Source organism: Salmo salar, chromosome 03, assembly GCF_965601325.2.
Source record: "Salmo salar chromosome 03, fSalSal1, whole genome shotgun sequence".
Lineage (NCBI taxonomy): Eukaryota > Metazoa > Chordata > Actinopteri > Salmoniformes > Salmonidae > Salmo > Salmo salar.
The window spans coordinates 61,008,069-61,026,666 of record NC_138293.1 but is presented as its reverse complement, the minus strand read 5'-3'; the positions used below and the strand labels follow the sequence as shown (position 1 = coordinate 61,026,666).

The following is an 18,598-nucleotide window of genomic DNA, read 5'->3' as shown; positions in this document are numbered from 1 at the left end:
AATTGTGAAGACATCAAAACTATGAAATAACACGTATGGAATCATGTAGTAACCAAAAAAGTATTAAACAAATCAAAATATATTTTAGATTCTTCAAGGTAGCCACCCTTTGCCTTGATGACAGCTTTGCACACTCTACGCATTCTCTCAACCACATTCATGAGGTAGTCACCTGGAATGCATTTCAATTAACAGATATGCCTTGTTAAAAGTTAATTTGTGGATTTTCTTAATGCGTTTGATACAATCAGTTGTGTTGTGACAAGGTAGGGGTGGTATACAGAAGATAGCCCTATTTGGTAAAAGACCAAGTCCAAGAACAGCTCAAATAAGCCAAGAGAAACGACAGTCCATCATTACTTTAAGACATGATGGTTAGTCAATACCAAAAATTTCAAGAAAAAATAAAATTTCTCCAAGTGCAGTTGCAAAAACCATCAAGTGCTATGATGAAACTGGCTCTCATGAGGACCGCCACAGGAAAGGAAGACCCGGAGTTACATCTGCTGCAGAGAATAAGTTCATAAGAGTTAGCAACCTCAGAAACAACAGCACAAATAAATATTTCACAGAGTTCAAGTAACAGACACATCTCAACATCTAATGTTCAGAGGAGACTGCTTGAATCAGGCCTTCATGGTCAAATTGCTGCAAAGAAACCACTACTAAAGGACACCAATAAGAAGAAGAGACTTGCTTTGGCCAAGAAACACGAGCAATGGACATTAGACTGGTGGAAATCTGTCCTTTGGTCTGATGAGTCCAAATATACGATTTTTGGTTCCAAACGCCATGTCTTTGTGAGACGCAGAGTAGGTAAACGGATGATCTCCACATGTGTGGTTCCCACCGTGAAGCATGGAGGAGGAGGTGTGATGGTATGGGGGTGCTGTGCAGGTGACACTCTCTGTGATTTATTTAGAATTCAAGGCACACTTAACCAGCATGGCTACCACTGCATTCTGCAGCGATATGCCATCCCATCTGGTTTGCACTTAGTGGGACTATCATTTGTTTTTCAACAGGACAATGACCCAACACACCTTCAGGCTGTGTAAGGGCTATTTGACAAGAAGGAGAGTGATGGAGTGCTGCATCAGATGACCTGGCATCCACAATCACCCGACCTGAACCCAATTGAGATGGTTTGGGATGAGTTGGACCGCAGAGTGAAGGAAAATCAGCCAGCAAGTGCACAGCATATGTTGGAACTCCTTCAAGACTGTTGGAAAAGCATTCCAGGTGAAGTTGGTTGAGAGAATGCCAAGAGTGATCAAAGCTGTCATCAAGGCAAAGGGTGGCTACTTTGAAGAATCTAAAATATATTTTGATTTGTTTTACACTTTTTTGGTTACTACATGATGCCATATGTGTTATTTCATAGTTTTGATGTCTTCACTATTATTCTACAATTAAGAAAATAGTAAAAATAAAGAAAAACCCTTGAATGAGTTGGTGTGTCCAAACTTTTGACTGGTACTGTAGATCATAAGGTTAACTTAGAATACAAAGCATGAACAAAGAGATGTCCATTAGGCCAAAGGCCTAGAAACCTAGGAAATGAGAATTGATCATACAATCCTTCCTCCATGGACGGGATACAGGATAAGAGAGATAACAAAGGCATCTAATTCAATTTTTAACATCTGATGTAACCCTCTCAACCCAAAACCAACCCCCATTGGCCAATGAAACGATACCAAGTTAACCATGTAATCTGACCACCAAGGCCCAAATTCCACAGGGTGTCACAGCATCTAAGAGCTTGTGTGGGCGATGGGACCAATGTAAATAAGACAGAATTCATGAGAAGACAAAAAAAATTGCATAAGAGTAATTCAGAGTTCACCCTGTACAGATACAAGTGACCACATAGATCATACATCCATATAGATAGCATCAGAGTTATCCTCAGTGAACAAGTTTTAGATAGATACCAGACAATATTATTCTATCACATTCAATAGTCAGTCCTCTGGATACAGTAACAGAGAGATACATTTTGGCCCCTCAGAGGGGGATGGGCTGACTAGTCCTTGGGCATTGTCCTTTTGTTTCTGGACCATTTTCCATGCAGTACCGGGTGACAGAGAACACATAAATGAGGGTTGAGCCAACAAATCCACATCCTTCACACAAACAGATCTCCTTCTCAAAGGGCTAATCTCAATGGGCCCAGAGTTCTTCCTAGTCAGTTCACAACGCCAGGAAAAACTCATTGCCCTCAAGGTTAAATGTGTTCCAATGATTTCCAGTCTTTGGCCCAATCAGGAGGCTTCTCAATCCTGTGAATAAAGGTAGCCTAGCGATTAAGGGCGTTGAATCAGTAACCAAGAGGTCGCTGGTTCGAAACCCAGAGCAGATTAGATACAAAAATCTGTTGATGTGCCCTTGAGCAAGGCACTTAACCCTAATTGCTCCTGTAAGTTGCTCTGGATAAGACTATCTGCTAAATGACAAAAATGTCAAGCCTGGTCTGATGCTGACCTTCCCATGACATTGGCCTGTGGTCTAGTCCTCTGAGATGCCAAACAGGGAATGATGCATCAGTAAACATCCTCTGGGATGCCAGGAAATATCACCACTGTCTTACTATACACAGAATCTCAATGAGTGGCACAGTGGGGTTTGTGTTATGATAAACTCATCTCTCTCTGTGTTTAGAGGGGATATTGTTCATGTCTACTGTCAGGTGTTTACAGCCCAGTGAATACTGTACATGTGTTGGCCGTTGTTCTTGTGTGTGTGGTTTAACCCAAATTGGTTCTGGGCACTTCTGCTTTTTACTTGCTGTCTGTGACGGTTAAGATTAAAAAGACAGATGACTGTATCGCAAACGCTGACAAGCAAATCTTCCTGTGCCTGTGGCACTCTCCTCCACTCTCTTTGTGAAGCGGAAGAATCAGAGATAGCTGTTGGTGCACAGTCTTTCTCTCTCCATCTGTCTCTGTTCAAACAAACACGCTAACCTTCCCAATGACATAACCAGACAGACAGGACATTTTAACTTATCAATTCTAGATGCTTTTGAGAAGAAGGCAGCACCAAATTGCTGGTATGATAGATAACGTTCTGAGAACCACATGTTTCTTAGAGCTTGGTGAGGGCGGGCTTGTGCTACAGTGTATGGTTATTTTGCATACAACTTTCCCACAAGCTGTCTGGTTTGGGTTACAATTACGGTTACAATTAGGGTTAGAGATTAGATTTAGCATTAGGGTTTGAAGTTAATGTTAGGTTAAGAGTAAGCGTACAGGTTAGGGAAAATAGGATTTTGAATGGGAATCAATTGTTTGGTCCCCAAAAGGATGGCGAAACAAACATGTGTGTGTGTGTGTGTGTGTGTGTGTGTGTGTGTGTGTGTGTGTGTGTGTGTGTGTGTGTGTGTGTGTGTGTGTGTGTGTGTGTGTGTGTGTGTGTGTGTGTGTGTGTGTGTGTGTGTCCAGTAACTACTCTAAACAACCACCCATTTATACACATTTCAAAATGCCTTTCAGTCCTTTTTTGTCCACCCAGTGAATTTTATTCTTTGGTGCCATATCTTCTGAGTCTTATCTCCACAGTGAGTGACTCACGGCTGACGACAGGCACTAAATTAAATTGATTGGGCCTAAATAGGCCTGGTCATCCGAGTCATCTCCACACTCCATGCCTGGGCCTCTCCAAAGCCCTCATTAATCGGGCAGGCCGAGCGGCAGGCAGGCGACGGTGCATGTGTTGATTAGGTACTGGAGTGGTCCCTGGTTCACTGGCTGCTGAGGAAATTAAAGAGGTTGTTTGGAAACGCTTCACACGAGGAGGAGACGCGGGGAAAACGGAAATCACTGTTTTCTTGGAAATAATATAATCCACTCTGAAATTCAAATAGGCTGTTCTGTAATGCTAAACTGGAGGCGTGTTAGCTCTCTTTGTCTCTTGTCTTGAACCGTGTTTTAATGTGCAGTGTAATGCTCATAGACTGTGACAGGAAGGGTTGAAAAGGACTCCGCTCGCAACTGCCATGGCCAGAATAGGGCTTAATGTAACAGTGCTGCCAGAGCCCACCCACTAGTTCACTACAAACCTGAGAGGGATTCACATTGGAGCACCGGTAACAAGAGTCTAGTCTAATGTGGCTCTGTGAGTACACTGTGCCATAACCTCCAGCTGTTGAGTAACATAATGGTTTACAGTCAAACGCTCTTGCTTTATTTTTGTCTTCAGGGTATCTCCACCGACACACCGTGTCCATCTGCGTTCCGCGTTCCACGTTCCACTTCTATATCACTCATGGGTCACATGGTCTCTGGCAGCGATATAAGAAATAAAACACACTCCGCCACACACCTCAAACACACACTTCACGCGTGGCTTCCTTTATTGCCTCGGATAACAATGTGGGATGAGAGGCCAGGTGATAGTGTTAACCCTTCCACTGCCTTGGATGGGATGATGTAGTGTGGTGTGTGTGTGTGTGTGTGTGTGTGTGTGTGTGTGTGTGTGTGTGTGTGTGTGTGTGTGTGTGTGTGTGTGTGTGTGTGTGTGTGTGTGTGTGTGTGTGTGTGTGTGTGTGTGTGTGTGTGTGTACGCACACACACACACACAGAGCATTAACACATCAGACATGACAGGCTCTGAGGATCAATGTCTGCAAATCCAACCTTAAGCCCTCTGTAGCTTTCACAGCTTTTCACAGCCCACACTTAGAATTGCATCTCCCAGTGCTAGTAGCTGCCTGCCTGTCTAGTCTATACCACATCTCCCACCTTGACACAGTTTGCTACAACAGAAACATTATCCTGCAGCAACAAGAAAGGTAGATGACTATGTGGATTATAATTCATGGACATTCTAGGGGTTGATCATTTCTTTGTAAGGAAAAATACATTCTGAAATATCAAAGTGGAAATTACAAATGCCTTTTTAAACCTCAAATACACTACAAATTAAGATCCTACATCTGTATACCTGTCACCCAATCTATCTCTCTCTCTCTCTCTCTCTCTCTGTCTCTCTCTCCCTGTCTCTCTCTCTCTCTCTCTCTATTTCTCTCTCTCTCTCTCTCTGTATTTTATATTACAGCCTTTTCTCTTCTCTTTCTCCATTCAGCTGTGCCTCTCCCATATTTTGGTGTGAGAGCGAGGAGCGTTCCAACAGGATGCACTCGGAGGCTTACTGAGTCTGCCTGACACTGCCAGCACCAGCTCTGGGTTTGGATGGCTGTCAGCTGTGACAGCTCTGATTGGTCTGTTTCTGTGCCCTGTGAGATGGAGCATCGCCCTTCTGCTCTCTGCTCTCCTCTAGTAATCAGCCACGCCACTTCAGCAGGGCTGCATTACGCGAGGCTACACCACGCTAGTCAAAACAACACTTTCCCCCAAACAACAAACAAGTAGCCTAGCTACCAGTGATCAGGCCGGCATTCGACAAGGACTGGACTGTCGCTTGACTCAGCCAGCTCACAGTGCCAGTCAAATCATCCAGCAAAAGTCTTATAAAAGAAATCTTTGCATAGGCCTATATTCACGGTTACTGCCTGCAGAATTGGCCCCGCTGCTTTTTCGATGTGGGTTCTGTGGTTGGCTGTGCGATTGGTGGGTTTGATTGAAGTGCCGCTCACTGGCTGGAATGAAATGTGGACTGTGACTGACAGACGTGGGCACAAGGACCAGATGCCTTAACTACACCATGTTGTAAACTCAAACAGTAATCCTGCCAATACTGCCTGCCCATCTTCTCCTCTGTCTTTTATGAGCTTCTAAATGAGCAGCTGTCACTGCCAGACACACACACCTATGTACACACATTCTGCACAGTCCTACAGTATGTATGTATGTATGTATGTATGTATTTTTATTTTAGCAGATGCTCTTATCCAGAGCGACTTACAGTAGTGAATGCATACATTTCATACATTTTAATTATTATTATTTTTTTATTTTTTTGTACTGGCCCCCCGTGGGAATCGAGCGCACAACCCTGGCGTTGCACACACCATGCTCTACCAACTGAGCCACAGGGAAGAGGTATCATCTATGTATGTATGTATGTATGTTTGTATGTATGAATGATGGGACTTAACTGAAGAAGGAATACAGGAGTTCATCAAGACTTTGCTTTTCGCCAACCGATATGTTCTCTATTTGTCTGATTGGTGTCAAGTGGTTCTAGCACCTTATGCAATATGCCAGGTCATGTTACGGTGTATATTTACGAACAAACGGCAAGTCAATACCTAAATGGAAGGTGGAGAGGACTATTTAAAAACCTGTACAGATTTGTGAGTGGGGGAACAGGTGGAAGAGGGGCACGATTCAACAGCACCACCATCGTCCCTCTACTAATACTGCACTGACAAAATATACACATTTACTTATTTACAAAATAGCATGATTCCTGTGAAGAAATGTTTCATTTTCCATGACTATAATTCATGTTAACTTTTACAACTGTTTTAATATGATTAATTTCATTTGTTTTCAGATATGTTTTCCCAAAACTAGGAGGCTTATTTGTACATTTTTGTGCCAGCTAAAGGATCTTTGAAGTGAAAGTAGCACAGGGCTGTGCTGTGAAGCCTGACAGCAGAGCAACAATACTAAAGAGCCCAGAGCACAGTGTGGGTTGTATGGATGATACCTCAAAGAGAGAACGAGAGAGCAGGAGAGGAGGAGGGGGATGATGTTTATTCTTTCATTTTTTCCCCTTTGTAGTCAGAAAGAAAAGGTGAGTGTGGGTTTCTTACTCGTGCTCAAAGTGCCTGTTCACATATTCCATGGCGCAATCTCTGTGTGTGCCTCTCATAGCCTAACCGCTGGGCAAACACTGGGCACACGCTGGTTGAATCAAAGTTGTTTCCACGTCATTCCACTGGACACAGACGTTGAATGGACGTTGAATGGACGTCTGTGCCCAGTGGGTACTTTCTTTCTCTCCCGTCCTCCTTTTTCCTGTCAAAATACACCCACCCTAGGGGAGCTTTATATCGTGAAGGCGCCTGCGTCTGTGCTTGAGCCCTATTCAATTATTACACACGCTAAACCAATCATCAAACTAGCCCTCCAGTAAATGACCAGTCATTTGGAGAACCGTGCACCCTGTCACAGGTGTGATGCACCCCTCCAGCTGCTGTAAATGGTCTGCCTGGGAGGCTGAGCGAGAGGACGGGGTTCATCCCAGAAAAACACCCTGCTTGGGGCTATTTATTGTCTGTTCTGACTGTGTGCCTAGGAGGCTGTTCTCTTTGGGGACTGCCTGACTGTGACTGTAGAGTGGTGGGGTTCTCCCTGCCTCTCTCTCTCTCCCAGCCACACTGGATGTATGTATTATTAAGTTGACCCGCGGCATGTTCAATGTGCTGATGTGTTCGCGGTGGGGGAACACATACCTAAACAAGCTCAAAGTGTGTGTGTGCGTGTGTGCGTGCGCGTGTGTGTGTGTTCCCAGAAACCAATGTTTTTTGCTTCTCTTTGGTTTCATATCGGAGTGTCTCTAAAAAGTCCTATTCAAACATCACATTGTAAGCCAGACCGTACAACATGAGAGTGAAGATGAAAGATGTATCCACATGCACTATAAATATGATTTATTCCTTTACTCCAGGGTCTTAAGTCCAGGGCCACTTCTGACCTGATATCATGCTTGATCGGGGTGAGCAGTATGTATGGCTGATGATGATTTGTTTCTGTGTGTTTTCATGGCTGTAGTTTTAACTGTCAAACGCCAGCCTGAGAGCCCAGATCTCTGCCAGAGCAGCTCACTGATACACTACCGTGTCCCGCAGTTAAACCACCTGCTCTTCTAAATGTCACTGGCTGAAGGGTGACTGATGTCGGACACGCTGTAGCTGCGCCACTGAAGACCTCTCACTCTCTCTCTCTCTCTCTCTCTCTCTCTCTCTCTCTTTCTCAGCTGCCCCCTCTCTTCCTCTCTCTCTCTCAACCCCTCTCTGTCTCTCTCTCTCTCTCTCTCTTATCAGACCCTGTCTTGGACACGTCTGTCACTCAGCCGAAATACAATCTCACTACTGAGGATCATGGTATACTATCTTAAGCCTTTTTTGTTTAACAAGGCACACACTGTGGACTAAGACCTGCTTATAATTAAGCATAGAAAAAGAAGATGAATGAATGCAACTGCTATCATAGCGCAGATAGACTCCTGTAGGTTTACTCTATTCAATGTGATTACATGTAATACATTTTCTTGTGCTGTTTGCCACTTTCAGGTTGAATTCATTGTTTGTCACAGCATTTTAGGACCCCAAATGCAGACGGGGGGATGGAGAAGCACATACTGTATAGGCTATGTGAAATAATGAATGCGAATATAATACATGATCATTAGTTACGCACATTAAATATGACATTAGCACGCAACATCTTGGCATTTTATGCCTGGGAGTTTAATTTTCCCCTACCCCTAAAAGGCTTTTAGTAGAGAATTATCACCGTGGGTCATTTTATGATCAGTTGCCTAAATACCCCGGTGGTGCTTGCTTACCTTACCTTTATGAGTTTGCACCTGATCTGCGCGGACACCATATGGCTGTTTCGCAGGTTGCCCACGCGGAACATGAGGCACAGTTTCCCGTCGCGCTGCGAGATCACTGAGTCCTGGCTAAACATAAGCGTCTCTGCGCGCTTCTTGGGCTGGGACATTTTAATGAACATGCAGCCGATCAGAAAGGCGTCCACGATAGACCCCAGCAGCGACTGGAACAAGAAGAGAATGATGCCCTCTGGACATTTCTCCGTTATGTAGCGGTAGCCGTAGCCGATGGTGGCCTCGGTCTCTATGAAGAATAGGAAAGCGGAGGGGAAGTTGTAAACGTTGGCAACGCAGGGGGTGTAGGACGAGTCGTGGCCATGGTTTATGTCCCCTCTGATGTAGGCGATGATCCACCACATAGAAGCCATGACCAGCCATGCTACTGTATAGGTCAGAACAAAGATAAGTAAGTTCCATCGCCACTTGAGGTCCACCAAGGTGGTGAAGAGGTCGGAGATGTATCGGCTGGTCTCCCCGCCGAGGTTCCCGTGCTGTACGTTGCAACGACCGTTCTTCTCCACGAACCGCTGGCGTTTCTTTTTGACAGGTGCAGTAAAAGCGGTGGTGTCTCGGTTTGTATTCACCACCTGATAGTCCTCCCCAAATTTCCTCCGTAGCGCGGCCATAACTTTATCAGAGTGTGAAAAAAAAATCACTTGCAGTTTTGATCCATTACTTTGTTGTCTTTGTTTCACAAAGACTTGTTATCTGTAGTGCGCAAAGGTCTCCATGGCAATAACGCGCTGCGCAAGGATCTGGGTATACTCCCCAAAACAGTGCACTCTTTACAAAAGCTTTTAACCTACTCTCACCGGCTTTAGTTGAACATTTTACACAAAAAATATATGATGGGTTGGTGTGCCATAAGGAGGTAATGGTTATTCACTCGCTGTCCCTCCACTTTCGATTAAAGTGAGACTGCGCTCGGAGTAGACTGTCTCCTGAACAGACATGCCCACACTGAGAGCTAGCGAGAGACAGTGTGTGTGTGTGTGTGTGTGTGTGTGTGCAAGAGAGAGAGAGGGGGGTATTCAATATAATTTATCAGCAGATTTTTTTTATATTAAAATTAAATATATATATATGTCATTCAAAAACTATATTCCTTGAGGAGAGGTAGGCCTGTGGAGAGGATCATTACCAAAAACAACCACTTGATTAGGCTACGGTAGCCTATTGAAACTCGGGATGGTTGGACCCCATGCAGCCTTCCCCGCTACCTGCTCTCAAGTCAGGTAATGCCACCTTGCGGACAGAAAACGCACGTACAGTCGGATGAGCGTAGCGCAGGGGTCAGTGATTTGGTGGGCCTATACTTTTCTTTGAGGCCGTCTATGAAAACAGTCAAAAAGAAACCGTGTTTATTAATTTACTCCAATTTGCTTTGCAGCAACTTTCATGTGCACTCTATTTCTACACAGCTCCAAATGTAACCCCCTTGCTAATGTAGTAGCTCTTCTTTAGTTTCATGTGGAGAGGCTGTTATTGATTCAAACATACTCCAGGCCCTTTTCAGACATGTCCCAGAGGACATCTTCAAAACAGTGGGTAGATTCGACCTTGGCACTTGCTGCTAATCAGCCCAGCACAAAGGAATGTATTGTAACTGTAAAAGATGTCTGAATCCTGTGAATAGTTATGCTATAATGCTAATTCCTGTTAGTCCGATTCTGCATTGATTGAACTTCATAACCATCTATATGTCTCCTAGACCTGTCTGTCTGTCCATTCCACATGGTCACTGATGTCCAGGTCATTTTATATACACTGAGTATACAAAACATCCAGAACATAGACTGACCAAGTGAATCCAGGTGAAAGCTATGACCACTTCAATCCACTTCAATTACTGTAGATTGAAGGGGAGGAGACAGGTTCAAGGAGGATTTTTAAGCCTTGAGACAATTGAGACATGTATTGCGTATGTGTGCCATTCAGAGGGTGAATGGGAAAGACAAAAGATCGACAGTAAGTGCATTTGAATTGGGTATGATAATAGGTGCCAGGCACACCAGTTTGTGTGAACTGCAACGCTACTGGGTTTTTCACACTCAACAATTTCCATTGTGAATCAAAAATGGTCCATCACCCAAAGGACATCCAGCCAATTTTACACAACTGTGGGAAGATTTGGAGTCAACATGAGACGGCATCCATGTGGAACGCTTTCGACACCCTGTAGAGTCCATGCCTCGACAAATTAAGGCTGTTCTGAGGGGCAAAGGGGGGTGTTCTTAACATTTTGTACAATCAGTTTATATCAAAACAATTATATACTGTATCACACATGGGGCAGTGTCATTGTTTAGTTTAGGCTAATTATAGGCCCAACTTATTCTGGCTTTACCTCGTGTTTATAGAGAGAGAGAGAGAGAGAGTAGTGTGGCTGATGACATAGGTCTGTTCAGCAGAGCAGTTGGATCAAATACATTTTCTGTTGCAGTAATACAATCGTCTGTTACTGCCATTAACAGGCCCACAAGGAGATAACCATCTTTTTCACTGTGATTAGTCACATATGGATAGATTCCCAGTAATCTAACAGACAGATAGACAATGAATGGGTGTGCTGTTGTGTTCAAATGAAATGAGAAGGGGTTCCCAGAGGTTAGACACTCAACAGATCTTTTCGGAATACTTTTTTTTTTACCACCTATAGTACCAGTCAAAGTTTGGACACACCTATTCATTCAAGGGTTATTCTTTGTTTTTTACTATGTTCTACATTGTAGAATAATAGTGAAGACATCAAAACTATGAAATAACACATGGTCATGTAGTCATGTAGTAACCAAAAAAGTATAAAACAAATCGAAATATATTTTTGATTCTTCAAAGTCGCCATCTGTCACGACTTACACCGAAGTCGATCCCTCTCCTTGTTCGGGCGGCGTTCGGCGGTCGACGTCACCAGCCTTCTAACCACCGCCGATCCACTTTTCATTTTCCATTTGTTTTGTCTTTGTTTTACACACCTGATTTCAATCCCACAATTACTTGTTCATTATTTAACCCTCTGTTCCCCCATGGTTTTTTGTGAGTGATTGTTTGTTGTATTTTCGGTCTGTCATGGTGTGCGTGTAGTTGTTACTTTGTATATTTTACATTTTGAGTAAAAATACGTTGATTACTCATATCTGCAGTCCTGCGCCTGACTCTCTACACCAGCTACACATAGGACCCATTACACCATCCTTTGCCTTGATGACAGCTTTGTACACGCTTGGCATTTTCTCAACCAGCTTCACCTGGAATGCTTTTCCAACAGTCTTGAAGGAGTTCCCGCATATGCTGAGCACTTGTTGGCTGATTTTCCTTCACTCTGTGGTCCAAATCATCCCAAATCATCTCAATTGGGTTGAGGTTGGGGGATTGTGGAGGCCAGGTCGTCTGATGCAGCACTCCATCACCCTTCTTCTTAGTCAAATAGCCCTTACACAGCCTGGAGGTCTGTTTTGGGTCATTGTCCTGTTGAAAAACAAATGATAGTCCCACTAATAACCAGATGGAATGGTGTATGTTGCACAATGGTGGGGTAGACATGCTGGTTAAGTGTGCCTTGAATTCTAAATAAATCACAGACAGTGTCAGCAGTAAAGCACCCCCAAACCATCACACCTCCTCCTCCATGCTTAACGGTGGGAACCACACATGCAGAGATAATCCATTCACCTACTCTGCATCTCACAAAGACACGCCGGTTGGAACCAAAAGTCTCAAATTTTGACTCAGCAGACCAAAGAACAGATTTCCACTGGTCTAATGTCCATTGCTCGTGTTTCTTGGCCCAAGAAAGTCTCTTCTTATTATTGGTGTCCTTTAGTAGTGGTTTCTTTGCAGAAATTAGACCATGAAGGCCTGATTCACGCAGTCTCCTCTGAACAGTTGAGTTGATGTTGAGATGTGTCTGTTATTTGAACTCTGTAAAGCATTTATTTGGGCTGCAATTTCTGAGGCTGGTAACTAATGAACTTGTCCTCTGCAGCAGAGGTAACTCTGGGTCTTCCTTTCCTGTGGCGGTTCTCATGAGAGTCAGTTTCATCATAGCGCTTGATGATTTTTGTAACTGCACTTAAAGAAACTTAGAAAGTTCTTGACATTTTCAGGATTGACTGATGGACTGTCATTTCTCTTTGCTTACTTGAGCTGTTCTTTCCATAATATGGACTTGGTCTTTTACCAAATATCACTATCTTCTGTATACAACCCTGCCTTGTCACAGCACAACTGATTGGCTCAAACGCATTAAGAATGAAAGAAATTCCACAATTAACTTTTAACAAGGCATACCTGTTAATTGAAATGCATTCCAGGTGACTACCTCATGAAGCTGGTTGAGAGAATGCCAAGAGTGTGCAAAGCTGTCATCAAGGCAAAGGGTGGCTACTTTGAAGATTTTCAAATATAAAACACTTGCTTGGTTACTACATGATTCCATATGTGCTATTTCATAGTTTTGATGTCTTCACTAAGAAAATAGTACAAATAATGAAAAACCCTTGAATGAGTCGGTGTGTCCAAACGTTTGGCTGGTACTGTATGTTGAAATAAGAGTATTGAGTCATTGCCAAATATACTGTATCAGCAACTGGCTGTATCAACAACTGCCAGTTTAAAATGAACAAGTTGGATCTTATTATATTCAATGTTTATTGCTTTCCTCTGGAAAAGAATATCCCAAGACTGACTGGTGTAATTTTCCCTCTGGCTCTAAATTATAGTGAGGGAGATATCAAATAAAGAAATTATATGGATTCTTTGCAGGTTTTCGTTGATAGGCCTGTTGAAAACTGTATTAAAAGCATCCATCAGAAATTATACTGCAGATGAATATAATGGGAATTACTGCTTCCACCGGCTCCCAAAGTGTGTGTGTGTGTGTGTGTGTGTGTGTGTGTGTGTGTGTGTGTGTGTGTGTGTGTGTGTGTGTGTGTGTGTGTGTGTGTGTGTGTGTGTGTGTGTGTGTGTGTGTGTGTGTGTGTGTGTGTGTGTGTGTGTGTGTGTGCATGAATATTGATCTGATCTGAACCAGTCTTTATAACCCCCTAGAGTGACGTCATATTGAATATTGTATAGCTACCTGTGTGTTTATGCTAGAGACCGTCTTGTAGTGGATACAGCGCAATCCCCTCTTTCCGCTGTCAGCTGAGATATAAAGTTTGCGCCCATTCCATAACATGGGGCTTGTGAAAGCAGCCTTTTTTTTTACACATGAAAGGATCCGGATAAGAAAGTCATCACGAAATCGGCTGTAGAACCCAAACCGTGTGAGCTACAAAGTAATATTTCAAAGAGGTCTTCTCACAAAACTGACTGTCCAGACCAAACTGTTGGAGCTACAAACTAATATGTCACCAAAATCGAAAGGAGACTCTCACAAACACGAAGGTGTCAGTTGTTTTGCTCAACTACACACATAAGCTTCAGGGGAGTCATCTGAATTTAACCCAGTACTGGGCTGTAGAAATTACAAAAAGTGCATAGGGGGTCAAATGTGCCAAAAATAATGTGACAAAACATAAAGTTTTTTCTTATCTTTCAGATATAGGACAGACACTTCAAAACCTTGTTGCTTATTATTTCTTTTTTTGACTTTCTGTTTTGCCTTTTATGAATGTGTTATTCAATGTGTTTATATCGGCTATAGCAGTTAACCTGTTAGGGCTAGGGGGCAGTATTGACACGGCCGGATAAAAAACGTACCCGATTTAATCTGGTTACTACTCCTGCCCAGTAACTAGAATATGCATATAATTATTGGCTTTGGATAGAAAACATCCTAAAGTTTCTAAAACTGTTTGAATGGTGTCTGTGAGTATAACAGAACTCATATGGCAGGACAAAACCTGAGAAGATTCCATGCAGGAAGTGGCCTGTCTGACAAGTTGTTGTTCATCTTGGCTCTTTTTATTGAAGACTGAGGATCTTTGCTATAACGTGACACTTCCTACGGCTCCCATAGGTTCTCAGAGCCCGGGAAAAAGCGGAATGATATCGAGGCAGCCTCTGGCTGAAACACATTATCGCGTTTGGCAAGTGGCCGATCAGAGTACTATGGGCTTAGGCGCGTGCCCGAGTCGACCCCATGCTTTATTTTCTTTCGTCTGTTTACCTAAACGCAGATTCCCGGTCGGAATATTATCGCTTTTTTACGAGAAAAATGGCATAAAAATTGATTTTAAACAGCGGTTGACATGCTTCGAAGTACGGTAATGGAATATTTAGAATTTGTTGTCACGAAATGCGCCATGCTCGTCACCCTTATTTACCCTTTCGGATAGTGTCTTGAACGCACGAACAAAACGCCGCTATTTGGATATAACAATGGATTATTTGGGACCAAACCAACATTTGTTATTGAAGTAGAAGTCCTGGGAGTGCATTCTGACGAAGAACAGCAAAGGTAATAACATTTTTCTTATAGTAAATCTGACTTTGGTGAGTGCTAAACTTGCTGGGTGTCTAAATAGCTAGCCCTGTGATGCCGGGCTATCTACTGAGAATATTGCAAAATGTGCTTTCACCGAAAAGCTATTTTAAAATCGGACATATCGAGTGCATAGAGGAGTTCTGTATCTATAATTCTTAAAATAATTGTTATGTTTTTTGTGAACGTTTATCGTGAGTAATTTAGTAAATTCACCGGCAGTGTTCGGTGGGAATGCTAGTCACATGCTAGTCACATGCTAATGTAAAAAGCTGGTTTTTGATATAAATATGAACTTGATTGAACAAAACATGCATGTATTGTATAACATAATGTCCTAGGGTTGTCATCTGATGAAGATCATCAAAGGTTAAGGCTGCATTTAGCTGTGGTTTGGGTTTATGTGACATTATATGCTAGCTTGAAAAATGGGTGTCTGATTATTTCTGGCTCAGTACTCTGCTGACATAATCTAATGTTTTGCTTTCGTTGTAAAGCCTTTTTGAAATCGGACAGTGTGGTTAGATTAACGAGAGTCTTGTCTTTAAAATGGTGTAAAATAGTCATATGTTTGAAAAATTGAAGTTTTTGCATTTTTGAGGTATTTGAATAACGCGCCACGGGATTACACTGGCTGTTGAGTAGGTGGGACTAGCCCATAGAGGTTAACCTGTTTGGGATAGGGGGCAGTATTTTCACGGCCAGATAAAAAACGTACCCGATTTAATCTGGTTATTACTCCTGCCCAGAAACTAGAATATGCATATACTTATTTGATTTGGATAGAAAACACCCTAAAGTTTCTAAAACTGTTTGAATGGTGTCTGTGAGTATAACAGAACTCATATGGCAGGCCAAAACCTGAGAAGATTCTATATGGGAAGTGCCCTGTCTGACCATTTCTTGTCCTTCTATAGCCTCTTTATCAAAAATAGAGGAGCTCTGCTGTAACGTGACATTTTCTAAGGCTCCCATAGGCTCTCAGAAGGCGCCAGAATGGGGAATGATGACACTGCAGTCCCTGGGCGAAAAACAGTAGGGCTTTTGGAAAGTGGTCGTTCTGAGAACAATGACACTGGTGATTATTTCTGGCTGGGTACTTGTTGTAAAGCCTTTTTGAAATCGGACAATGTGGTTAGATAAAGGAGAGTCTTGTCTTTAAAATGATGTAAAATAGTCATGTACATGGGGGTCCTCCATGTACAATGTAAAACACCAAACAAGGCATGAATTAGGCCGATACCCGCTAATTATCAAAAGAAATCCAGAAAAAATACGTTAAATTCTACAAATTCTACAACCACCTAAAAATAATCAATTCCCAAACCTTCCATAACAAAGGCATCATCTACAGAGAGATGAACCAGGAGAAGAGTCCCCTAAGCAAGCTGGTCCTGGGGCTCTGTTCACAAACACAAACAGACCCCACAGAGCCCCAGGACAGCAACACAATTATATCCAACCAAATCATGAGAAAACAAAAAGATAATTACTTGACACATTAGAAAGAATTTACAAAAAAACAGATCAGACTAGAATGCTATTTGGCCCTAAACAGAGAGTACACAGTGGCAGAATACCTGGCTCTCAAGAGAAGACAGGCTATGTGCACACTGCCGACAAAATTAGGTGGAAATTAGGTGGACTTCCTAACCTCCTGCCAAATGTATGACCATATTAGAGACACATATATCGCTCAGATTACACAGACCCACAAAGAATTCAAATCAAATCCAATTTTGATAAACTCCCATATCTACAGGGTGAAATACCACAGTGTGCCATAACAGCAGCAATATTAAAAGGCAACCAGTGAAGAACAAACACCATTGTAAATACAACCTATATTTATGTTTATGTATTTTCCTTTTTGTACTTTAACTATTTGCACATCATTACAACACTGTATATAGACATAATATGACATTTGAAATATTTTTATTATTTTGGAACTTTTGTAAGTGTAATGTTTACTGTTCATTTTTTATTATTTATTTCACTTTGTTTATTATCTATTTCACTTGCTTTGGCAATGTAAACATATGTTTCTCAAGCCAATAAAGATCCTTAAATTGAATTGAATTGAGTGGAAGAGAGAGAGAGAGAGAGAGAGAGAGAGAGAGAGAGAGAGAGAGAGAGAGAGAGAGAGAGAGAGAGAGAGAGAGAGAGAGAGAGAGAGAGAGAGAGAGAGAGAGGGAGAGAGAGAGAGAGAGCTGTGAACGAGGTGAGATAATGCAAGAAGGGGCTTCAATGCCATCAAAAAGAACATCAATTTGACATACCAATTAGGATCTGGCTAAAAATACTTGAATCAGTTATAGAATCCATTGCCCTTTATGGTTGTGAGGTCTGGGGTCTGCTCACCAACCAAGAATTCACAAAATGGGACAAACACCAAATTGAGACTCTGCATGCAGAATTCTGCAAAAATATCCTCTGTGTACAGAGTAAAACACCAAACAATGAATGGGTTCTATAACTGATTCAAGTATTTTTTGCCAGATCCTAACTGGTATGTCGAATTTTATGTTCCTTTTGATGGCATAAATTGAAATTGAATTGCGAGAGAGTTGTAAAAACATTAGCCAGAAGTAGTCAGCCAGAGAGCAGGAGACAGTCCACCTGGCTGCCAGCCAAGATCTTCTGTCTGGAGGGAGAGAGGCTAGAATCAATACAATCTAATTAGACCCAATCAAGTAGAACAAAATGCACAAACACAGAGATGGAATTAGTAGAAGCATTTGGGATATTTGAAATGGTGTATATGTGTCCCAGTAACATAGTCTCATCAGGGATTTAGTGGTAAAATGTTAGGCGGGTGATACTTTCAATGCATTTTTCTGCGAAGGTTGGGTAAACTGTTGAGCAAAAAAAAAGTGGGTAAACTGCATTTACATGTGGTTATCCTTCACTAGATCACTGCTCTTAATCCCAATAGAATATTATATTGTAGAATCAGAACTAACGCAGAACCACAGCACTGTAGACACAACTAAGATGGTTAATGATGAAATACTTGAACAGATTTTTTTTTATCGTCATGGCAATCATACTTTCTGAAATGTCAAGACAAAAATATCAAAGCCTTTCAAAATGCCTTAACAGCCATGTTGAGATTTCCTATCCTGTTGTTTGACTGGCAGGGGTTTTCCTCAATGAGGAGCTTAGTTTTGCAAATCAAGGCCAGCCACTCAGTCTGGCCTGTCAATCATCCCTCTCTCCTTGGCTTCCAATAATAGACAAAGAATGTAATGTGATATTCAGCAATTCTATTTTGTGCAGATCGTCTCTCGTGTTGGGTGGATCTGGGGGGAGGAGAGACAAAGGAACAGAGGAAGGGAGACAGAGGAAAGACATAGTAATGTAATGCACTGAATTATAGATGAGTAAAGAGAATTGATAGCCATCTATGAACAGTTTGTCACGTGACCCAGCAAGTTGCCTTAAATACCAGATGAGGTAATGATGTCTGAGTCCCAAAGTGGCACCCTATTCCATATTTAATGCACTAGTGCTCTGGTCAGAAGTAATGTACTATCAAGCGAATAGGGTGTCATTTGGGACTTAGATGATGTGAGATTGGTTTTCCTGCTGTCTCAGTCGGACCTGTAGTGGGATAATACTTATCATATCATATGATAT

At 42.3% G+C, this 18,598-nt stretch overlaps 1 protein-coding gene across 1 annotated transcript in view; it reads right to left on the bottom strand.

Annotated features, from left to right (window-relative positions):
* Positions 1 to 9,477, bottom strand: part of kcnj19a (potassium inwardly rectifying channel subfamily J member 19a) — a 39,509-nt gene extending 30,032 nt beyond the window's left edge. The window contains exon 1 of the mRNA XM_014192471.3: positions 8,487 to 9,477. Within this exon, the coding sequence (XP_014047946.1) occupies positions 8,487 to 9,155 (669 nt within the window). The 5' untranslated portion in view covers positions 9,156 to 9,477. The remainder of the gene's footprint in view (positions 1 to 8,486) is intronic.
* Positions 9,478 to 18,598: the final 9,121 nt, after the last annotated feature.